Source organism: Centropristis striata, chromosome 23 (genome assembly GCF_030273125.1).
Source record: "Centropristis striata isolate RG_2023a ecotype Rhode Island chromosome 23, C.striata_1.0, whole genome shotgun sequence".
In the NCBI taxonomy this organism is placed as follows: Eukaryota; Metazoa; Chordata; class Actinopteri; order Perciformes; family Serranidae; genus Centropristis; species Centropristis striata.
In genome coordinates, this window is record NC_081539.1 from 6431694 (window position 1) to 6456272 (window position 24579).

The following is a 24579-nucleotide window of genomic DNA, read 5'->3' on the forward strand; positions in this document are numbered from 1 at the left end:
TCCAAAAGGTTGCATTGGATTTATGGCCTTTAACCTTAAAAACATCACTTTCTTTGGTAACATTTGATTGGAAATGTTTTGGTTTCAGGATCCAGTGAAGACGTTTTATGGTCCAGTGATGTTCAGCTAAACTCAGCTGATATACTTGCTTTTAAAGATTAAATAAAATAAATGCAGAATCTCTCAGGGTAGATTTCCTCGTGTCTCCCTGGTACGCACTAACAGGCAAATTCACAAAGAACGGATTGCAGCCGCTGATATGTTTTGCATCACATGAAGTCGCTATCTGCCCCTGAATCACTAAATATATTGCACTAATTTTGCAGCTGAGTGCAATTTGGCCTTTTTTTTCTTTTGCATCTGATTGCAATTATTCCTCGAGCAAAGTACAACTGTTGACTTTGGTCAGCAGAACAATGAGAGAAAGGAAAAGAAAAAACTGACATTTTCACAGTGCGAGCTGCAGGTCCTGACTGACTGACGAAGTGCAGAAGCCTCAAAACTTCAGGCAGGAATTTAAAAGAGAAATATCTCAGTCTGTCAGTGCTGTTGGTGTTTTCAAACCTTTGGACTTTAAAGATATCTGAGGCAGAGGACGCTCCTCATTAATGCTCTTCAGATACCACCAACTCTCTGTATCAAGGTTTTTGCAAAGATGGTTGCACACAAAAGTGGGCAATTTTGCACCAAATTTGTGCATATTACCTCATTTTAATGTGTGCAAATAGCACAGCAGCACTAACATGCTATTTGCTTGGCAGCATAGTTAAAGGCTGCATTTCACTCTTCACTCACAGATTCTTTTTGTCTTCTCTGTGCAGGCTAACGGCTGCAAAAGCTGCACAATTTTTGTGAATTCGCCGGTCAGTACGCAGGAAAGTATGCGAACAACAACTTGTCAACATGTACATGTTGGTAAAAAGCAAGTACATCATGAGCCTCTGATACGAGTTCTTGGTTTTAAATGTTACGTAAGATGCAGAAGCTGCAGAAGTTAAAATACAGTAGCTTAAACCTGTGACCGTTTTGGTTACAGGTTATTTTTTTACCACCACCAAAAAAAATTCAATTAACAAAGACATGTCTTCTCATCGTAGATCCCACTAGGAGCTCTGAAGTACCAGACTCTCTGCTCCGGTTCATCTTTGGTGCCACAAACAGTTTCTCCTGTTAGTCTACAGGTTCTGGTCCAGCCAGTGGATGTAGCTGTTCATGCTTCTCTGTCCGACGCTCGACATCATCGGCAGGAACGCGAACACCATGCAGCCGTGGAAACCGTCCTCGTAGTGATCGCTGGTCACGGTGACGCCGGCGTCCTGCAGGCGCCTGACGTACATCAGCCCGTCGTCCCGCAGCACGTCAAACTCACAGGTCATCACGTACGCTTTAGGCGTCCGACCCAAGACCTCCGGCTCCGCCAGCAGCGGCGCCGCCCTCACGTCTATCAGCTCCGGTACTTCACCCATCACTCCCGGCGTTCCCGTTTCTTTCACCACCGGCCGGAAGTGCTTCCTGCGTTCGGCCGGGAGCAGAGCGGTCCAGTCCAGCTTGGAGCGCGTGCTGGCGCTGATGGCCGGCTGGTCCAGGGCGCTGTGGTTGTTGGCGAGCAGCAGCGGCTCCAGGGACGTGTCGGCGCCCAGGTACTGCAGCCAGAAACGAGCCATGTAGGGCCTGTAGAGGATGGGAACGGCCCGGTTCTGCTGGTAGGACGGCGTGTAGAAGTCGAGCGCCTGCAGCACCGGGTAGATCAGCGCCTGCAGCTTGAACTTCACCGCCACACCGTCGTCTGAGCCGAGCTGTGGACACAGTCACGGTTACATCACAACTCAGCCTGAGGGACGATTACAGCAGCTGAAGAGATGTTTTGGTAACGCTTTATAATAAGGTCCTTAATAACCATTAATTAACAAGTAATAAGGCATTGTTCTCGCTTTAGATCCGGTAGTTGCAAAAAGCATATTTAACTTATAGTTAACTCATAATAGATGAACAATTAAGTATATTTTAATATCAATAAGCAAACAAAATAAAGGCATTACAAAGACATAATGGGTGGGTCATGGGTGTTTGTAATGCTATTATTAACACTTATATAAGCTTATAAACACACAATGTTAATAAGCATTTTGTAAGGACTTACAAGCCTGTCATAAACATGACATGACAAGTATCATGAGCATTAATGTTACTTCAAAGTGTCATTAATGTTCATGACACATCCCATGTCGTGTTCATGACATGCTCATGTCACTCTTATGTAGACACCTTCAAAATAAAGTGTTACCATATTTTGCTTAAGTCACAAAGGCATGTTCAAAAAATTGCCTAAGTCACATTTTATTTTGACTTAGGCATAATAAATCTGCTTAAGTCACACACTTGACATAGGCCATTATCTTAAAGGGGTAAAATCACATGATCTGATCAACTGAGGATGTAGGCGATTTTACCATAGGTGGCATAAAAAAAAAAAAACTATTTTGACAAAAAATGACTTAGGTGATTATTTTAACAGTGTGACAATATTTATGTGCAAAATTGGGGCATGCCCCCAGACCCCCTTACATGGTTCGTTCCCCCCCAGACTCTTATAAAATCCTGTGGGGAAGACTCATTACTGATATATAATAGTGATTGTCTACCTCCTGTGCCACAGCGGCGGCCAGGTTTCCCCCGGCGCTGTCCCCGGACACACACAGCCTCTCCGGATCGATGCCGTAGCGCTCCAACACCGGAGCCGACAGGAACGCCCGGGACGCCGCCAACGCGTCGTGGTACTGATCCGGGAACACCGCCTCCGGAGCCAGACGGTAACTGATGCCACAGGGAGACAGAGTTATTATGTTACAGCATACTGTGAAACATGATAGATCTGGTTTCAAAGACACCACTTTAAGAGCTGGTAAATGTAAAATATTGGCCTTTTATTAGGAATTGTAATGAATGAATTAATGAAAGAATAATAGATGTAACTATAAAACAAGAGAAAACAATGACTCTTTTGGAATTTGGAATACTTGGTGTAAAATAATCTGCAAAATATTGACAACTAATAGATTAATTCAAACAAAACAACTTTTTTTTCTGTAACTTACTCAACAGACATGACGACAGAGTCCAGGTCCGCCGCCATTTTCCGACAAAGAAGGTCGTATGATCGCATCCCTGTGAAGCAGGTAGACTCAGATAGTGACACTGATACAATGTAAACAATAATTAAGTATATGTAGTAAGTATTTGTATAGTCTGTTATTTTAATTCAAAATGTTGACACTTGTTGCTTTTTTAATCTAATCTGTAGATGAGAGTAAAATACATTAACACAAACACAATACCACTATATAATATAAAAAGTAAAGAAGTTTGAAGACTTCAAAAATACAAAAACTCAAAACAGCAGGTGCAAAATCTGGATAAAGTGGATAAAAAATGGTTGAACAAAAATAAAATAAAATAAAATAAAATAGCATCAATAAAATAGCATAAAAAATAACAATAACAAAAAAAGAATATTATTCTTAAAATTAAATAATACATTTCAATTAAATTAATTTATTTTAAATAATTTAAACAATCCATTAGATATTAGGTAGAAGATATAACATAAAAATAAAATAAATAAAATAAATAATTATTCTTTAAATGAAATAATAATACATTTTAATTAATTTAATGTATTTTTTTTTAACAAATTCAAACAATACATTAGATAGTAGATATAACATAAAAAAGTAATAAAATAAACACATTTCAATTAATTTAATGTATTTTTAACTAACTTAAATAATACATTTTAATTCACTCATAAATTAAAAGTAGATATTACATACAAAATAATTAAATAAATAAATAATATATAAAATAATAATAAAGCCAACAATCCTCCTTTTCTGCCGGTTTCAGAGTTTTTAAATCAGCACTCACGTCCGCTGCCGAGCGCCCATCCTCCGCCGTGGAAATAAATGACTCCCCTCTTCAGCTGCCTGCCTCCCTTCGGCTGGAAGACTCTGGCGGGCACGCCGCCCAGCGTGGAGTCGGTCACGTGCACGGCGGGGCAGGAGCGAGCCTCGATGTCCTCCACCCAGGACACCACCCGGTTCAACAGGTGCACCCGGTGGCACATGCCCACCACATGAGCCATGTCGCTCTGCAAACACAAACAAAGACAAACAAACACGGCAGTTATTTTACTGTTGGAGGGAATTTTCTTTACCTGAAATTATTTTTTTATTCTGTTCTAATTAGAGCATATGGGATTTCTGAAATTAATATTGATACAGATCCTAGGGGGGTAAATTTTGTGCTGGAATGAGAATGAATAAATAAATAAATAAATAAATAAATAAATACACACACTCTCTCTCTCTCTCTCTTTCTCTCTCTCTCTCTCTCTCTCTATATATATATATATATATATATATAAACTTTTTTTTACTTTTTTAAAAAACTTTTTTTATGTGAATTTTGCAAATAGAAAATGAAATAAACTAATAAAGATAGTGATATTGAATGTGAATTGTTGCTCCGAAGGCTACTTTTTAAAAATGTAAAAATAATAATATTTAATTTATTTATTATACATTATATACATTTTTTTTTTTTACTTTTCTTTTTTTTTTTTTTTTACTTTTTTTATGTGAAAAATTGTGTGATTTTGCACCAACTTGACTGTTACTCAGAAGGACACTTTCTAAAAAAAAAATGTTTTTTTAAATAAATAATATATATCATTATTATACATAAAATAAACCATATATGAATAACTGAGAAAAATAGAGAGTAAATAGAAAATAAAATGAACTGATAAAGATACTGATATTGAATGTGAATTGTTGCTCCAAAAGTTACTTTCTAAAAATGTAAAAATAATATTTAATTCATTTATTATGCATTAAACATACTGTGTATAAAATTGTCAACCAATAAAAATGATAACTGAGAAAATAAAGAAACTTTTTTATGGGACTGTTACTCAGAAGGTTCCTTTCTAAAAAATGTTTAAAAAAATAAAAGAATATTTATGTTTACATTGTCAACCAATAAAAATGATAACTTAGAAAATAAAGAATAAATAGGAAATAAATAAATAGCTCACTTTTCAGTGTCCATCAATTGCTGACTATTAAAATAATAATAATAATAATAATAATAAATATAAATTGTCAACCAATGAAAATGATAACTTACAAAATAAATAATAAATAGGAAATAAATAAATAAATAAATAGTTCACTTTTCAGTGTCCATCAATTGCTGACTATTAAAATAAGAATAAGAATAAGAAATAAATCCTAATGAAAAAAATTGTCAACCACTAAAAATGATAACTGAAAAACATATAGAATAAATAGAAATAAATTAAATAAAAATAAGCCACGTCACTCTGCCTTATTGGTGTAAATAATAAATAGTGCCAAAACAACTTGAGAAGCTATTTAAGAATGAGGGCTTTGTTTTTATTTGAGTGCCATCTGGTTTCAGAAATGTTTCACCCTGAAACTTTTTTATTTTTATTAGTTAGTAAATCAGATGTGATCTCTCTCTCTGCAGCCTCCTCCTGTGAACACATAAAGAGTGAGCAGGGCATGTAAAACCTGTCCTGCACGTTGATGAACGTATGTAAATAAAACTTGCTGCTTCACAATGACACATCAGGTTCAGAGCTTTGTGTCGGGTGTTAACTGCTGCTGCGGTCCTAATACAAAAACACGTTACACAGGAGTTTCAACACATGTGACGGTGACACATGAGGCATCAAACAGGTTAAAGGGTGTTCAGCAGCTGGGTCAAAGGTCATTTTCTCACTTCTCTAAATCTGTTTTGTTTATTTCTAATATACCTCCATTTATTCTAAAAAAAACAGCTCTGATGATGTGGTTTCTAAAAGGAGAGTTATCTATTCAAATGTGCATTGTTAATGTTAATTAATTAATAAAAAACACACTTTTTAGATAATACTTTATTAGTCCCATTGCAGTGTCACAGCAGCAGATAAAGGATTGTAAAAATGCAATATATAGTATTAAAAATATATATTTATATAGTATTTGGTCTATCCTCTTCAATATTACTTGTATATCCTACTTTATATATTTTCATATTATTCACAGATAACCGATATAGTAAAAAATTTTACTGGAATGAAAATAAACCTTTTTTTTTTTTTTTTTTTTTTTTTTTAAATTGTGCACTAAAACTGGCTACTTAATCAAAAACAAAACAAACAAAAACACTATTAAATAATATTTAACATGATTATAGATTATATACACGGTCAGCCACTTCTAGAAATGATAACTGAGCCAGTAAAGAATTAAAAAAATAAATAATAATAATAAAAAGCTGAATAAATATAAACACAGTATGTTCAGTGTCAGTGACCATTTGAATAAATAATAAAAATAACTGTAAATACCGATATCTCCATACATACAGTCATGGAAAAAATTAACTGATTCAACTACAGGTACATTTGTTTGGAGAGATATAATAACAATAACAAAATAGCTGATAAGAGTTTAATTTAAGAGCTAATATCTAGACATTTTCCATGATTTTCTTGATCATAACCAAAAGCATTAGCAAGAAAACCATGGAAAATGTCTAGATATCAGCTCTTAAATTGAACTCTTGTGAGTTATTTTTGTTGTTATCATTATATTTGTCCAAACAAATGTACCTTTAAAATGAACAAGAAATTGAAGAAACAATGGTGGTCTAATAATCTTTTCCATGACTGTCTATATAATTCTAACTTAACCTGTTATACTTTCTTTTCCTGTGCTCTGGTATTCTATTATATATACTGAATTTATATTATGTCATCTCTCCTGTTTTCTACCATTATTTACATTTTTTTCAACCCTTTTAATATAAAGGGATGTCCTGCTACAACTCTCCTCTGTTGTCATTTTAAAATACTGTGTTTTTCTGGTTGTTTTGTGACCCTGACGGCTCACATCAACCTGTCCTCGGTGCATCCTCACCGCCTGCATGAAGCTCCGGAACAGCGCGTCCAGCAGCATCAGCTTCCACGGCTCGCTGACGCCGCTCGGTAGCGGCAGGTAGACGTAGTAGGCGGCCGCCGACAGCAGCACGGCTCCGGCCAAACGGAGCCTCATCGCGGCGGACTGTTACCTGAAGCCGAACCGTTCATACGGTGTTACATCCCCCCCGGTTCAAAGGCGATCGGTGGCTCCGCCAGGGATCGACGAAACACGGAGGAATGACCCCGATTTCAAAATAAAAGCCGGTTCGAGGTTTCTAGTCGATCTCATCGCAGCCAACATGCTAAAATTATCTTATTTTGAAATTTCCTTCCAGGAAGTAGTGTAAGGATTGTGTAATGCGATTTCTGACGGGAAATGTAGTTTTTTTTAATGTAAGAAATACAAACACGGAAATAAAAATGCTGAAAATAAATTAATAATGTTTTGATTGTTATTATTATTATTTTATTTTTTTCCAACCCTTTTAATACAAAAAGGATGTCCTGCTGCAACTCTTCCCTGCTGTCATTGTAAAATAATGTTTTCTTCTCGTTGTTTTCTGACCCTGACGACTCTCTGCTCCCCCCTCACATCAACCTGTCCTCTGTGCATCTTCTACAATAATAATAATAATAATTAAAAATAAAATAAAATAATAAAACATTAAATATATTTATTATTAGTGGTAGTAGTAGTGGTATTAAATAAATTAATAAATTATTCATTATAATAGTCCAAATTATTATGTTGATAATAATAATAATTATATAATAATATTAATCATTATTTTAATTATTATTAATTATTTAATTATTTAATTTATAGTATAAATTAAAATACATTTTAATTAAAATTACTAATTTGAATTGTTTATAATTATACTCAAACGTTCTCTGTTTGACTCTAAAAAGTGTAAGTCTTTGTAATTCCAATTTAAGTTAAAAATTCCATTTTAAGGTTTAAAAGCCAAATAACAAAAATAGTTTGGCTTTTTGTTGTGGAAATAAGCCCATGTTAATAACAATGCTGAAAAATACTTTATTTGGAACAAGATAATCTAAATTATATACTAACATTATAATAATAATAATAATTATTATTATTATTATTATTATTATTACAAAAATAGTTTCAATTATATTTAACATTAAAAAATAGGATTTTTATGAGCTAAGAATTATTATTATTAATAATAATAATAATAATAATAATAAACATAATAACTTTATGATTAAAGACGTATTTTCTTTATGATGTTCAAGGACTGAAAAGCAAAATCCTCTGAACCAGCCTTTTCTCATTCCCATATTGCAGCGGTCTGCTCCTGTCAGGTAATTAGCCACACGTGCCGCAAACTACTTACACCTGTGTCCCGTTAATCAACGGTGTGAGATAGGTGAGTTTAAAAAGAGCTCCAGTGTTTCTTTAGTCACTTATTTTTTTTGGACTGGTTCAGTTCTGTGGGTTTTTGTAGGAGCTTAAAGAAGAGTTTGCTGCATCATATCTTAACAACTGAGGCTGGAGCTATGGGGTTTCTCTTAGGGTAAGTTTTAATTGTATATCTTTTCAAACTTTTTGTTCAACTCATGATTCATGTTGAAAGTAATTATTTGATGTGTTGCCCAGATGGTTCCTGTTGACTCTGCTAGCTGTTGGAAGACCTCAAGCAAATGGTGAGTTTAGTCACATTGTGAAACTACTGAACAAGTTGTATGCATGGTCTCAAATGTTTGCTCTACAGCTTACAGTATTGGATCAGTTGAGAAGTATGGAGGCAATGAAGTGCCAGTTGCAGGCTATCAACCGTTGCCCCAGATGCCCAGCTTCGCACCCCAGCAGCAACCTCAGCAGCAGTTGCCCCAGATGCCTAGCTTCCAACCCAAGCAGCAACCTCAGCAGCAGTTGCCCCAGGTGCCTAGCTTCCCAGCCAAGCAGCAACCTCAGCAGCAGTTGCCCCAGGTGCCTAGCTTCCCAGCCAAGCAGCAACGGCAGCAGCAGGTGGCGCAGGTGCCTAGCTTCCCAGCCAAGCAGCAACGGCAGCAGCAGGTGGCGCAGGTGCCTAGCTTCCCAGCCAAGCAGCAACGGCAGCAGCAGGTGGCACAGGTGCCTAGCTTCCCAGCCAAGCAGCAACGGCAGCAGCAGGTGGCGCAGGTGCCTAGCTTCCCAGCCAAGCAGCAACGGCAGCAGCAGGTGGCGCAGGTGCCTAGCTTCCCAGCCAAGCAGCAACGGCAGCAGCAGGTGGCGCAGGTGCCTAGCTTCCCAGCCAAGCAGCAACGGCAGCAGCAGGTGGCGCAGGTGCCTAGGTTCCCAGCCAAGCAGCAACGGCAGCAGCAGGTGGCGCAGGTGCCTAGGTTCCCAGCCAAGCAGCAACGGCAGCAGCAGGTGGCGCAGGTGCCTAGGTTCCCAGCCAAGCAGCAACGGCAGCGGCAGGTGGCGCAGGTGCCTAGGTTCCCAGCCAAGCAGCAACAGCAGCGGCAGGTGGCGCAGGTGCCTAGGTTCCCAGCCAAGCAGCAACAGCAGCGGCAGGTGTCGCAGGTGCCTAGCTTCCCAGCCAAGCAGCAACGGCAGCGGCAGGTGTCGCAGGTGCCTAGCTTCCCAGCCAAGCAGCAACGGCAGCGGCAGGTGTCGCAGGTGCCTAGCTTCCCAGCCAAGCAGCAACAGCAGCGGCAGGTGTCGCAGGTGCCTAGCTTCCCAGCCAAGCAGCAGCGGCAGATGTCGCAGGTGCCTAGCTTCCCAGCCAAGCAGCAGCCCCGCTGTGTTCACGAGTTGCCCCAGCAGCCACGCTACATGCCCAAGATGGCCAAGTTGCCCCAGCAGCCACGCTACATGCCCAAGATGGCCAAGTTGCCCCAGCAGCCACGCTACATGCCCAAGATGGCCAAGTTGCCCCAGCAGCCACGCTACGGGCCAAAGCTGCTGCGCAGGCAGTAGATGCTTAAGCAGCCATGCTACATTCTCATACTTTCACCAAGGAATTGCCCCTGAAATGGGTAAGAATTGATCCTGTTTTCTCATTATCAGAATCTTTGAGAAATTAATCTACTTAATTTTACTTCAGGTACGGCACAACAGCTGGAGTTGGGACAACATTGGGTGTGTATTTCAATCATGTCCAGTGCACCAATGGGTGGGTTATGTACTTTAAATTCAAACTTTGCAAAAATACTGTTCTAAATCCATGTTTATGTTTTAGGAACCACAACGCTGGAGGTTCCTCAAGACTGCTTTCAACCGGGCCATTGTACTGACTTGTGAAATGAAAATAAACATTGTGTTTAATAAATTCTGTTCTTGAGACTTTGTATGACGTTCCCAAACAAGCCAGTGACTTGTGGATCTCAGTTTAATCATGCAAGTAAAATGTGTTCGATGAGGCAGAATTCTGTAGCTGAAGCTCAAAGGGTCCTACTTCTGTTCTGACTTTACCACATTCATATTTAAACGCACCTGCCATCCACTTGCATTGACCTTGATGGATTGAGGTGCTTCAGTGGGTTCAGATACACTCATTCTAGTCTGTACCTGCTATGTATTTAAACCTGACAAAGCTTATTTTGAATTGGGGTGTGCAAAAAATGAGCTCATGTTAATAACAATCAAAAAATACTTAGAACAAGATGATACAATTATATACTAACATATTACAATGGTTTCAATCATACTTGCATTACAAAATGGGATTTTTGAGCTAAGACATTTACATTTAGTCATTTAGCAGACGCTTTTATCCAAAGCGACTTACAGGAAGAGTAAAAAGCAAACAATCAAGGTATAGTGCAATAAGAGCTATTAGTGCTAGTGACAGAGACTAAGAATTAATAATACAAAGCTAGATTTTACTTTTTTTTTTTTTTTTTTTTTTTTTTTTTTACCAAATTGTGCAGAATTTTAAATTCCATTGAAAGCTTTTAAAGCCGAAGTTTTGCTGATTGTAATAAAAATGCTGAAAAAAAACTTACATTTTAGTGAATGATCATCCAAATAGTTTTGAATACATTTGACACGAATAAATATGCTTTTCTCTGAGATTTGACTCATACTTCCTCTATTTGACTCTTTAAATGTCCACCAAATATTATTTTTTTTGTAAATTTTACTTTATGATCAAGGACTGAAAAGCAACCTCTTATGCTACCTATACACCAGAAGACTTTGAAAAGAGTTGGAAAGACTCCTGCAAGACTATCAGCTCACACCTGCTCACATCTAAAGACAAGTGTTGAGAGTTTTTAGTCCCAGCCTAGTCTCAGACTGAGACTCTACAAAGACTGAATCTTGCATGGTCACTATTTACAAGACTACAACTAGATTTCCTTTAGCATTTTTTACCTATCATGCAATTTTTGTGTGTGCAGTGGTTTGTGTTAACTACAAAAAGAGTCGCAACAAAATGCCCCTCACAAAGCTGAAAATGGGTTTCTGTTTTTCTGACATGAAAATTTGACTATTTTACAGTAAAATAGATATAAGGAAGAATAAAGGAAAGGACAATTTAGAAAGGAATTCATGATATACATTTATGGCCTATTTAATTAGGATTTTTTTAATTGAATAATTATACTTATCAGCTCTATCAACTTTCATTTAGTTAATCACACATTAATCATTAATTATTTATTACTTATTTATGTATACATTTATTTATACATTTTAACTTGGTCTCCTTACTGTTCTCTTTACTAAGAAACAGCGCCCCCAAATCCCGCTTGTGGCCATAAATATATTACATCTCTATATTTGTATTTAGGATTGAGCTAACTAACATTATTGTGATGTTACTTTTTCCTGTCGAAGTGGTTTTACTGGCCGGTCTGGAACCGGGGACCTTTCCCCCGCTCATCTATTGGTTGGTGATTGTGTTACGTCACTGCGACTTGCGATCACATCAAACACATTTGTTATGATCCAAACCCAAGACTAGGAAAAGACTGATATGAAACAGCGCAGATTTCTACCTTACACTTAACGATGGAGATGACGGGAGCGCGCTGTGACTCCAGTAAGACTCCTAGATTTACTAAAGACTTTCAGTTTTTAGTCTGGGACTGGGAAAATCGTTTGGTGTAAGCTCAGCATTAACCAGCCTTTTCTAATTCCCATATTGCAGCGGTCTGCTCCTGTCAGGTAATTAGCCACACCTGCCGTCAATTACTTACACCTGTGTCCCGTTAATCAACGGGGTGAGACAGGTGAGTTTAAAAAGAGCTCCAGTGTTTCTTTTGGCACTTATTTTTTTGGACTGGTTCAGTTCTGTGGGATTTTGTAGGAGCTTACAGAAGAATTTGCTGCATCATTTCTTAACAACTGAGGCTGGAGCTATGGGTTTTCTCTTAGGGTAAGTTTTAATTGTATATCTTTTCAAACTTTTTGTTCAATTCATGTTGAAAGTAATTATTTGATGTGTTGCCCAGATGGTTCCTGTTGACTCTGCTAGCTGTTGGAAGACCTCAAGCAAATGGTGAGTTTAGTCACATTGTGAAACTACTGAACAAGTTGTATGCATGGTCTCAAATGTTTGCTCTACAGCTTACAGTATTGGATCAGTTGAGAAGTATGGAGGCAATGAAGTGCCAGTTGCAGGCTATCAACCGTTGCCCCAGATGCCCAGCTTCGCACCCCAGCAGCAACCTCGGCAGCAGCAGTTGCCCCAGATGCCTAGCTTTCCACCCAAGCAGCAACCTCAGCAGCAGCAGTTGCCCCAGATGCCTAGCTTTCCACCCAAGCAGCAACCTCAGCAGCAGCAGTTGCCCCAGATGCCTAGCTTTCCACCCAAGCAGCAACCTCAGCAGCAGCAGTTGCCCCAGATGCCTAGCTTTCCACCCAAGCAGCAACCTCAGCAGCAGCAGTTGCCCCAGATGCCTAGCTTCCCAGCCAAGCAACAGCAGCAGATGCCCCAGATGCCTAGCTTCCCAGCCAAGCAGCAGCAACAGCAGCAGATGCCTCAGATGCCTAGCTTCCCAGCCAAGCAGCAGCAACAGCAGCAGATGCCTCAGATGCCTAGCTTCCCAGCCCAGCAGCAGCAGCAACAGCAGCAGATGCCGCAGGTGCCTAGCTTCCCAGCCAAGCAGCAGCGGCAGATGCCGCAGGTGCCTAGCTTCCCAGCCAAGCAGCAGCGGCAGATGCCGCAGGTGCCTAGCTTCCCAGCCAAACAGCAGCGGCAGGTGCCTAGCTTCCCAGCCAAGCGGCAGCGGCAGATGCCGCAGGTGCCTAGCTTCCCAGCCAAGCGGCAGCGGCAGATGCCGCAGGTGCCTAGCTTCCCAGCCAATCGGCAACGGCAGATGCCGCAGGTGCCTAGCTTCCCAGCCAATCGGCAACGGCAGATGCCGCAGGTGCCTAGCTTCCCAGCCAAGCGGCAACGGCAGATGCCGCAGGTGCCTAGCTACCCAGCCAAGCGGCAACGGCAGATGCCGCAGGTGCCTAGCTACCCAGCCAAGCAACAGTCCCGCTGTGTTCACGAGTTGCCCCAGCAGCCACGCTACATGCCCAAGATGGCCAAGTTGCCCCAGCAGCCACGCTACATGCCCAAGATGGCCAAGTTGCCCCAGCAGCCACGCTACATGCCCAAGATGGCCAAGTTGCCCCAGCAGCCACGCTACGGGCCAAAGCTGCTGCGCAGGCAGTAGATGCCCCTGAAATGGGTAAGAATTGATCATGTTGTATTCTCATTATCAGTCTTTGAGAAATTAATCTACTTTAATTTCCTTCAGGTTCGGCACAACGGCTGGAGTTGGGACAACACTGGGTGTGTATTTCAATCATGTCCAGTGCACCAATGGGTGGGGTATGTACTTTAAATTCAAACTTTGCAAAAATACTGTTCTAAATCCATGTTTATGTTTTAGGAATTTCAACGCTGGAGGTTCCTCAAGACTGCTTTCAACCGGGCCATTGTACTGACTTGTGAAATGAAAATAAACATTGTGTTTAATCAATTCTGTTCTTGAGACTTTGTATGAAGTTCCCAAACAAGCCAGTGACTTGTGGATCTCAGTTTAATCATGCAAGTAAAATTACTTCAATGAGGCAATTTTGTAGCTGAAGCTCAAAGGGTCCTACTTCTGTTCTGACTTTACCACATATTTAAATGCACCTGCCATCCACTTGCATTGACCTTGATGGATTGAGGTGCTTCAGTGGGTTCAGATACACTCATTCTAGTCTGTACCTGCTGTGTATTTAAACCTGACAAAGCTTATTTTGAAACGGGGTGTGCAAAAAATGAGCTCATGTTAATAACAATGCTGAGAAAATACTTTATTTAGAACAAGATAATAAAATTATATACTAACATAATATTACAAAAATGGTTTCAATCATACTTGCATTACAAAATGGGATTTTGAGCTAAGAATTAATAATACAAAGCTAGATTTTACTCATTTTTTTTTTTTTTAAACCAAATTGTGCAGATTTTTAGATTCCATTCCATTGAAAGCCAGCTAACAAAGTTTTGCTGATTGTAATAAAAACCCATGTAAATAAAAAATGCTGAGAAATAAACTTTTTAGTAAATGAAAATCCAAATAGTTTTGAATACATTTGACATGAATAAATGCTTTTCTCTGAGATATGATCAATGATTGAAAAGCAACCTCTTATGCTACCTATACACCAGAAGACTTTGAAAAGAGTTGGAAAGACTCCTGCAAGACTATTAGCTCACACCTGCTCTCATCTAAAGACAAGTGTTGAGAGTTTTTAGTCCCAGCCTAGTCTCAGACTGAGATTCTACAAAGACTGAATCTTGCATGGTCACTATTTACAAGACTACAACTAGATTTCCTTTCGCATTTTTTTACCTATCATGCAATTTTTCTGTGTGCAGTGGTTTGTGTTAAAAAAAAAAAAAGTCACCACAAAATGCCCCTCACAAAGCTGAAAATGGGTTTCTGTTTTTCTGACATGGAAATTTAACGATTTTACAGTAAAATAGATATAAGGAAGAATAAAGGAAAGGACAATTTAGAAAAGAATTCATGATATACATTTATGTCCTATTTAATTAGGATTTTTTGAATTGAATAATTATACTTATCAGCTCTGTCAACTTTCATTTAGTTAATCACACAATCATCAATTATTTATTAGTTATTTATGTATACATTTATTTATACATTTTAACTGGGTCTGCTTACTGTTCTTTTTACTAAGAAACAGCGCCCCCCAAATCCCGCTTGTGGCCATAAATATATTACATCTCTATATTTGTATTTAGGATTGAGTTTTCTGACATTATTGTGATGTTACTTTTTCCTGTTGAAGTGGTTTTACTGCCGGCCTGGACCCGCTCATCTATTGGTTGTTGATTGTGTTACGTCACTGCGACTTGCGATCATGATCGCAAACCCAAGATTAGGAAAAGACTGATAAGAAACAGCGCCGATTACTACCTTACACTTAACGATCGGGATGACGGGAGCGCGCTGTGACTCCAGTAAGACTCCTAGATTTATGCTGGGCTTACACCAAACGATTTTAACAGTCCCAGACTAAAAACTGAAAGTCTTTAGTAAATATAGGAGTCTTACTGGAGTCACAGCGCGCTCCCGTCATCCCGATCGTTAAGTGTAAGGTAGTAATCGGCGCTGTTTCTTATCAGTCTTTTCCTAATCTTGGGTTTAGTCGCAGTGACGTAACACAATCACCAACCAATAGATGAGCAGACCGGCCAGTAAAACCACTTCGACAGGAAAAAGTAACATCACAATAATGTCAGAAAACTCAATCCTAAATACAAATTTTACTGTAAAATAGTCAACTTTTCATGTCAGAAAAACAGAAACCCCTTTTCAGCTTTGTGAGGGGCATTTTGTGGCGTCTTCTTCTCTTCTTTTTGTTGTTGTTTTTTTCAACACAAACCACTGCACACACAAAAATTGCATGGTAGGTAAAACATGCTAAAGGAAATCTAGTTGTAGTCTTGTAAATAGTGACCCTGCAAGATTCACAGTCTTTGTAGAATCTCAGTCTGAGACTAGGCTGGGACTAAAAACTCTCAACAGTTGTCTTTAGATGTGAGCAGATGTGAGCTGATAGTCTTGCAGGAGTCTTTCCAAATCTTTTCAAAGTCTTCTGGTGTATAGGTAGCATTACTAGAGACTTTCAGTTTTTAGTCTTGGACTGTGAAAATCGTTTGGTGTAAGCCCAGCATAATTCCCATATTGCAGCGGTCTGCTCCTGTCAGGTAATTAGCCACACCTGCCGTCAATTACTTACACCTGTGTCCCGTTAATCAACGGTGTGAGGTAGGTGAGTTTAAAAAGAGCTCCAGTGTTTCTTTAGTCACTTATTTTTTTTGGACTGGTTCAGTTCTGTGGGTTTTTGTAGGAGCTTACAGACGAGTTTGCTGCATAATTTCTTAACAACTGTGGCTGGAGCCATGGGGTTTCTCTTAGGGTAAGTTTTAATTGTATATCTTTTCCAACTTATTGTTCAACTCATGATTCATGTTGAAAGTAATTATTTGATGTGTTGCCCAGATGGTTCCTGTTGACTCTGCTAGCGGTTGGAAGACCTCAAGCAAATGGTGAGTTTAGTCACATTGTGAAACTACTGAACAAGTTGTATGCATGGTCTCAAATGTTTGCTCTACAGCTTACAGTATTGGATCAGTTGAGCAGTATGGAGGCAATGAAGTGCCAGTTGCAGGCTATCAACCAGGTTCAAGTGGGTTTAACACTGGAGATGGATCTTCAGGGAGCCCTGAGCCACTTGGTGTTGGTTCAACCTCAATTGAAGATAAGGTAAGTAGCTCCAACTCTGCAGTATTTGCAGTTACCAGCCTGAAGATTAATCACAGCAACCAAACTACCAATCTGTGCCAGAAGCCCCATGTTCATCCATTTATCCTCAACAGGTTGCAGAATCTGTTGATCAGCCTCAGGTCCCCCAACAACCAAGCTTCCCACCCAAGCAGCAAGCGCAGGAGCAGTTGCCCCAGATGCCTAGCTTCCCACCCCAGCAGGAATCTGAGCAGGAGCAGTTGCCCCAGATGCCTAGCTTCCCACCCCAGCAGGAATCTGAGCAGGAGCAGTTGCCGCAGATACGTAGCTTCCCATCCCAGCAGCAATCTGAGCAGCAGTTGCCCCAGATGCCTAGCTTCCCACCCCAGCAGCAATCTGAGCAGCAGCAGTTGCCCCAGATGCCTAGCTTCCCACCCCAGCAGCAATCTGAGCAGCAGCAGTTGCCCCAGATGCCTAGCTTCCCACCCCAGCAGCAGATGCCCCAGATGCCTAGCTTCCCAGCCAAGCAGCAACAGCAGCAGATGCCCCAGATGCCTAGCTTCCCAGCCAAGCAGCAACAGCAGCAGATGCCCCAGATGCCTAGCTTCCCAGCCAAGCAGCAACAGCAGCAGATGCCCCAGATGCCTAGCTTCCCAGCCAAGCAGCAACAGCAGCAGATGCCCCAGATGCCTAGCTTCCCAGCCAAGCAGCAACAGCAGCAGATGCCCCAGATGCCTAGCTTCCCAGCCAAGCAGCAACAGCAGCAGATGCCCCAGATGCCTAGCTTCCCACCTCAGCAGCAACAGCAGCAGTTGCCCCAGATGCCTAGCTTCCCACCTCAGCAGCAGTTGCCCCAGATGCCTAGCTTCCCACCCCAGCAGCAACAGCAGCAGTTGCCCCAGATGCCTAGCTTCCCACCCCAGCAGCAACAGCAGCAGTTGCCCCAGATGCCTAGCTTCCCACCCCAGCAGCAACAGCAGCAGTTGCCCCAGATGCCTAGCTTCCCACCCCAGCAGCAACAGCAGCAGTTGCCCCAGATGCCTAGCTTCCCACCCCAGCAGCAACAGCAGCAGTTGCCCCAGATGCCTAGCTTCCCACCCCAGCAGCAACAGCAGCAGTTGCCCCAGATGCCTAGCTTCCCACCCCAGCAGCAACAGCAGCAGTTGCCCCAGATGCCTAGCTTCCCACCCAAGCAACAGCAGCAGTTGCCCCAGATGCCTAGCTTCCCAGCCAAGCAACAGCAGCAGTTGCCCCAGATGCCTAGCTTCCCAGCCAAGCAGAAACAGCAGCAGTTGCCCCAGATGCCTAGCTTCCCAGCCAAGCAGAAACAGCAGCAGTTGCCCCAGATGCCTAGCTTCCCAGCCAAGCAGAAACAGCAGCAGTTGCCCCAGATGCCTAGCTTCCCAGCCAAGCAGAAACAGCAGCAGTTGCCCCAGATGCCTAGCTTCCCAGCCAAGCAGAAACAGCAGCAGTTGCCCCAGATGCCTAGCTTCCCAGCCCAGCAGCAGCAGTTGCCCCAGATGCCTAGCTTCCCAGCCCAGCAGCAGCAGTTGCCCCAGATGCCTAGCTTCCCAGCCAAGCAGCAACAGCAGCAGATGCCCCAGATGCCTAGCTTCCCAGCCAAGCAGCAACAGCAGCAGATGCCCCAGATGCCTAGCTTCCCAGCCAAGCAGCAACAGCAGCAGATGCCCCAGATGCCTAGCTTCCCAGCCAAGCAGCAACAGCAGCAGATGCCCCAGATGCCTAGCTTCCCAGCCAAGCAGCAACAGCAGCAGATGCCCCAGATGCCTAGCTTCCCAGCCAAGCAGCAGCAGCAACAGCAGCAGATGCCCCAGATGCCTAGCTTCCCAGCCAAGCAGCAGCAGCAACAGCAGCAGATGCCCCAGATGCCTAGCTTCCCAGCCAAGCAGCAGCAGCAACAGCAGCAGATGCCCCAGATGCCTAGCTTCCCAGCCAAGCAGCAGCAGCAACAGCAGCAGATGCCCCAGATGCCTAGCTTCCCAGCCAAGCAGCAGCAGCAACAGCAGCAGATGCCCCAGATGCCTAGCTTCCCAGCCAAGCAGCAGCAGCAACAGCAGCAGATGCCCCAGATGCCTAGCTTCCCAGCCAAGCAGCAACAGCAGCAGATGCCCCAGATGCCTAGCTTCCCAGCCAAGCAGCAACAGCAGCAGATGCCCCAGATGCCTAGCTTCCCAGCCAAGCAGCAACAGCAGCAGATGCCCCAGATGCCTAGCTTCCCAGCCAAGCAGCAACAGCAGCAGATGCCCCAGATGCCTAGCTTCCCAGCCAAGCAGCAACAGCAGCAGATGCCCCAGATGCCTAGCTTCCCAGCCAAGCAGCAACAGCAGCAGATGCCCCAGATGCCTAGCTTCCCAGCCAAGCAGCAACAGCAGCAGATGCCCCAGATGCCTAGCTTCCCAGCCAAGCAGCAACAGCAGCAGATGCCCCAGATGCCGAGCTTCCCAGCCAAGCAGCAACAGCAGCAGATGCCCCAGATGCCGAGCTTCCCAGCCAAGCAGCAACAGCAGCAGATGCCCCAGATGCCGAGCTTCCCAGCCAAGCAGCAACAGCAGCAGATGCCCCAGATGCCGAGCTTCCCAGCCAAGCAGCAACAGCAGCAGATGCCCCAGATGCCGAGCTTCCCAGCCAAGCAGCAACAGCAGCAGATGCCCCAGATGCCGAGCTTCCCAGCCAAGCAGCAACAGCAGCAGATGCCCCAGATGCCGAGCTTCCCAGCCAAGCAGCAACAGCAGCAGATGCCCCAGATGCCGAGCTTCCCAGCCAAGCAGCAACAGCAGCAGATGCCCCAGATGCCGAGCTTCCCAGCCAAGCAGCAACAGCAGCAGATGCCCCAGATGCCGAGCTTCCCAGCCAAGCAGCAACAGCAGCAGATGCCCCAGATGCCGAGCTTCCCAGCCAAGCAGCAACAGCAGCAGATGCCCCAGATGCCGAGCTTCCCAGCCAAGCAGCAACAGCAGCAGATGCCCCAGATGCCGAGCTTCCCAGCCAAGCAGCAACAGCAGCAGATGCCCCAGATGCCGAGCTTCCCAGCCAAGCAGCAACAGCAGCAGATGCCGAGCTTCCCAGCCAAGCAGCAACAGCAGCAGATGCCGAGCTTCCCAGCCAAGCAGCAACAGCAGCAGATGCCGAGCTTCCCAGCCAAGCAGCAACAGCAGCAGATGCCGAGCTTCCCAGCCAAGCAGCAACAGCAGCAGATGCCGAGCTTCCCAGCCAAGCAGCAACAGCAGCAGATGCCGAGCTTCCCAGCCAAGCAGCAACAGCAGCAGATGCCGAGCTTCCCAGCCAAGCAGCAACAGCAGCAGATGCCGAGCTTCCCAGCCAAGCAGCAACAGCAGCAGATGCCGAGCTTCCCAGCCAAGCAGCAACAGCAGCAGATGCCGAGCTTCCCAGCCAAGCAGCAACAGCAGCAGATGCCGAGCTTCCCAGCCAAGCAGCAACAGCAGCAGATGCCGAGCTTCCCAGCCAAGCAGCAACAGCAGCAGATGCCGAGCTTCCCAGCCAAGCAGCAACAGCAGCAGATGCCGAGCTTCCCAGCCAAGCAGCAACAGCAGCAGATGCCGAGCTTCCCAGCCAAGCAGCAACAGCAGCAGATGCCGAGCTTCCCAGCCAAGCAGCAACAGCAGCAGATGCCGAGCTTCCCAGCCAAGCAGCAACAGCAGCAGATGCCGAGCTTCCCAGCCAAGCAGCAACAGCAGCAGATGCCGAGCTTCCCAGCCAAGCAGCAACAGCAGCAGATGCCGAGCTTCCCAGCCAAGCAGCAACAGCAGCAGATGCCGAGCTTCCCAGCCAAGCAGCAACAGCAGCAGATGCCGAGCTTCCCAGCCAAGCAGCAACAGCAGCAGATGCCGAGCTTCCCAGCCAAGCAGCAACAGCAGCAGATGCCGAGCTTCCCAGCCAAGCAGCAACAGCAGCAGATGCCGAGCTTCCCAGCCAAGCAGCAACAGCAGCAGATGCCGAGCTTCCCAGCCAAGCAGCAACAGCAGCAGATGCCGAGCTTCCCAGCCAAGCAGCAACAGCAGCAGATGCCGAGCTTCCCAGCCAAGCAGCAACAGCAGCAGATGCCGAGCTTCCCAGCCAAGCAGCAACAGCAGCAGATGCCGAGCTTCCCAGCCAAGCAGCAACAGCAGCAGATGCCGAGCTTCCCAGCCAAGCAGCAACAGCAGCAGATGCCCCAGATGCCGAGCTACATGCCCAAGTTGTACCAGATGCCTATCTTCCTGCCACGCTACACGCCCAAGTTGCCCCAGCAGCCACGCTACATGCCCAAGATGGCAAAGTTGCCCCATCAGTTGCGCTATGGGCCCAAGCTGCTGCGCAGGCAGTAGATGCTTAAGCAGCCATGCAACATTCTCATACTTTCACCAAGGAATTGCCCCTGAAATGGGTAAGAATTGATCCTGTTTTCTCATTATCAGAATCTTTGAGAAATTAATCTACTTTAATTTTACTTCAGGTACGGCACAACGGCTGGAGTTGGGACAACATTGGGTGTGTATTTCAATCATGTCCAGTGCACCAATGGGTGGGTTATGTACTTTAAATTCAAACTTTGCAAAAATACTGTTCTAAATCCATGTTTATGTTTTAGGAACCACAACGCTGGAGGTTCCTCAAGACTGCTTTCAACCGGGCCATTGTACTGACTTGTGAAATGAAAATAAACATTGTGTTTAATCAATTCTGTTCTTGAGACTTTGTATGAAGTTCCCAAACAAGCCAGTGACTTGTGGATCTCAGTTTAATCATGCAAGTAAAATGTGTTCGATGAGGCAGAATTCTGTAGCTGAAGCTCAAAGGGTCCTACTTCTGTTCTGACTTTACCACATTCATATTTAAATGTACCTGCCATCCACTTGCATTGACCTTGATGGATTGAGGTGTTTCAGTGGGTTCAGATGCACTAATTCTAGTCTGTACCTGTTGTGCATTTAAACCTGACAAAGCTTATTTTGAAATGGGGTGTGCAAACTGGCCGAGCAATCGACAACTCCTGGTTCAGGACCTTGTGTTATCGCGTTTAGACTACTGCAACTCTACTGGCAGGTCTTCCTGCTGCACCACCAAGCCTCTCCACTAATCTCTCTGCACTGGCTCCTGGTCACAGCCCACATCAAATTCAAAGCCTTGTCTCTTGCCTACAAAATGGCAACAGGCACAGCTCCTGGTTATCTGAACTCCTTTGTTTAGTTCCACAAACCCTCCTGACCACTACGCTCTTCAAGTGAAAGACGTCTGGCTCCCCTGCCGCTGAAGGCCTCTGCTTCCCAAACCAGACTCCCAGTGGTGGAATGAACTTCCAATCTCCATCCGTTCCGCTGAGTCCTTCTCAAGCTTTAAAAGACTGAAGACCCAACTCTTTACTGATCACCTTCACTCTTGATCTACACTGACAAGTATCGCACTGACTGCTCTCTCAACCTAAAAGCACTTGTGTCCTATGGACTCAAACTTAACCCACGGCACTTACTCTTGCTATGTTTTTTTGACTTCATCCTTGTGTTGTATCTCAATTGTACGTCGCTTTGGTTAAAAGCATCTGCTAAATGACATTGTAGAATTCATTGCTGATTAGGAATTTTAATTATTTCAGATGAGCACATTTCATCTCTACACAGCTTACATTTGTGGTGCAGGTCTTGCGGGAATATATGGACTGTGTATATACTGTATACTCATGGACTGGTCAATATTGATGACTGTGTTCCTCTTTAGGGGGGGTCCTGGTACACTCCATACTGGCTCACTGGAATAAATGACTGGGGCAAAAAAAAGAAACTGGGATGGGATGCACCCATTATCAATTTCACCTGTGCTTTTCTTACAACTCAAACTCTCAAAATTGGTATATTGTGTAAAATATATAAATGCATTAAATTAAGTTTGTCAGTTTGAAAGTTCCCGAGCCACATGTGGCTCTTCTAAATATGTTTATCTTATATAAGACATAAAATGTTTTCAACTACATGTTGACTAAAATATGCAGCATAGCCTATGAAAGTCTAAGTACAGGCGCCTTAAAAATTTTGCGAACTTTGTCTAGTTTTGAGTTGCTGCATTCTGACAAAATCCTATTAAGAAATGGTCGTTTTGACCTGTTTGTGATGTTGGTAGGCTAGTTTAGACTTAGACTGTTTTATCTTCATTGTAAGGCTGAAAACAAGGTTTGTGGCTCCATTCTGACATTTTTTCTCTTTTTTTTTTGTGGCCAACAGTGGCTTTTTTGTTAAAAGGTTGCTGTCCCCTGGGTTAGACCAAAAAGTAGAGCAAAAGTTTATAGAAGTGTAAAGCCAAAATGCATTAGCCTTCATTGGAAATATAACATTTTCTAGTTTCTGTAATTGAGCCAACAGAAATTACATCAGTAAAACAATATGATTTTTAATCTAACACTACTTACTCTCTAAGAGGTTTAAATAGGTTTGCGTTAACTTTTTAATTGGATTCATGTCACAAAGGATTACAATTGTTTTATTTCCATTTTATGCTGGGCTTACACCAAAAGAATTTCACAATCCCAGACTAAAACCTGAAAGTCTTTAGTAAATCTAGGAGTTTTACAGGGAGTCACGGCGCGCTCCCGTCATCTCCATCGTTAAGTTTAAAGTAGTAATCTGCACTGTTTCATATCAGCTTTTTCCTAGTCTTGGGTTTGCGATCAGATCAAACGTGATATTATCGCAAGTCTCAGTGACGTAACACAATCACCAACCAATAGATGAGGGAGGGAAAGGTCCCCGGTTCAGCCCGGCCACTAAAACCACTTCGACAGGAAAAAGTAACATCACAATAAGGTCAGTAGCTTCAACACTCATCCCTCAGTTACCAGCCTGATCACTATAAACCTAGTGATCATCAACAGGTTGGAGAATCCAATTATCAGCCCCAGCAGCCTCAACTTCCTGGCTTCCTGCCCAAGCAGCAACTGCAGTCGCCCCAGCATCTGGGCGACACTGATTATCCAACGTTTGACAAAGTAGCTTCTCCCCGAGGGTATTCCCTTAGACGGTAAGCCTATGATCATCCTGTTTTTAATATCAGCAGCATCAATGAGTAAACGGTGAAACTTAAATTTCTTCCAGTTTCTATGGATCTCCCTATGGATACGCCTATGGATACGCCCGTCCATACGGATCTCGGCGTTACAGTTAAGGTATGTACTACTTGTAGATGATTCAAACTTTATAACCAGCCCTTTGCTTGTCATTAATAATAATTTATTTTCTAGGCACTATGTGCTGCCCACTGCTCCTTGCATGGTGTGTTCACTTGTGTGTAAAAAAGGATGGGTTAAATGCAGAGGTTGAATTTCCCCATTGTGGGATGAATAAAGTAATCTTCTTCTTCTCTTCTTAACCCCGAAGATTCAAGACTGCTTTCAACTTGGCAACTTAAAATAAAATGTTCTTTAATCCAATTGAATCTGTTTTATGAGCCAAAGTAGCTCAGCCACTTTCATTCACTGCATTCAGATTTAAAATGGACTCACTCTTGTGACACCTTGATTTCAAACTTTAAACATTGCTATAGATTTAACTAACAGTATATGAGTTCAAATGAGCAAGAAGTTAAAGTACAACTTTCATATTATTGCAGCAGTAATTATCATAAAAATATATACTAACTTATTTGCAGAATACAATGCATGGCAATTTATGGCATGGCAACTTCATCAGGGCTTAAATCAGCAGTGTACCAGATCAAAGGCCTGACTCCAATGCCATTTAAATTAAATGTTTATGAAATAAAAATATGATTATTTAAATGTATAGTTCAATAAATTGCATGTTTAATAAACGAGGTGTTTTTGTACTGCGAGCATCTAAACCTCATCATCACAGGCTTCATTA

General features: G+C 42.9%; 3 protein-coding genes across 11 annotated transcripts; 2 read left to right on the forward strand and 1 right to left on the reverse strand.

Moving 5' to 3' along the window:
- Window positions 1-947: 947 nt before the first annotated feature.
- On the reverse strand, window positions 948-7502 carry LOC131961629 (neutral cholesterol ester hydrolase 1-like). The gene is made up of 5 exons (XM_059326459.1): window positions 6987-7502; window positions 3925-4147; window positions 3096-3165; window positions 2643-2814; window positions 948-1796 (listed from the first exon to the last, which is right to left on the reverse strand). The coding sequence occupies exons 1-5, from the start codon at window positions 7119-7121 to the stop codon at window positions 1176-1178; spliced, it is 1221 nt and encodes a 406-aa protein (XP_059182442.1). The 5' UTR covers window positions 7122-7502; the 3' UTR covers window positions 948-1175.
- Window positions 7503-8373: 871 nt separating this feature from the next.
- On the forward strand, window positions 8374-21410 carry LOC131961796 (uncharacterized). Of its 9 annotated transcripts, none has more exons than XR_009389887.1 (7): window positions 8375-8532; window positions 8616-8662; window positions 8731-9710; window positions 13034-13117; window positions 13151-13627; window positions 13697-13731; window positions 13832-13921. XR_009389887.1 is itself a non-coding variant. In XM_059326688.1 (5 exons), exons 1-4 carry the CDS (start codon window positions 8516-8518, stop codon window positions 13610-13612), a joined length of 1623 nt encoding a protein of 540 aa, XP_059182671.1. In that variant the 5' UTR covers window positions 8374-8515; the 3' UTR covers window positions 13613-13627; window positions 13832-13921. The 9 variants fall into 9 exon arrangements, 2 of the variants coding, with proteins under 2 accessions (XP_059182671.1, XP_059182672.1); XR_009389888.1 differs by having other exon boundaries at window positions 13034-13075; XR_009389885.1 differs by lacking the exons at window positions 13697-13731; window positions 13832-13921 and adding exons at window positions 21186-21220; window positions 21321-21410 and having other exon boundaries at window positions 8374-8532; window positions 13034-13627.
- Window positions 16242-23881, forward strand: LOC131962417 (uncharacterized). Its single transcript, XM_059327419.1, has 6 exons — window positions 16242-16385; window positions 16469-16515; window positions 16584-16732; window positions 16846-19784; window positions 23552-23722; window positions 23812-23881. The coding sequence occupies exons 1-6, from the start codon at window positions 16369-16371 to the stop codon at window positions 23879-23881; spliced, it is 3393 nt and encodes a 1130-aa protein (XP_059183402.1). The 5' UTR covers window positions 16242-16368.
- The last annotated feature ends 698 nt before the right edge of the window (window positions 23882-24579 follow it).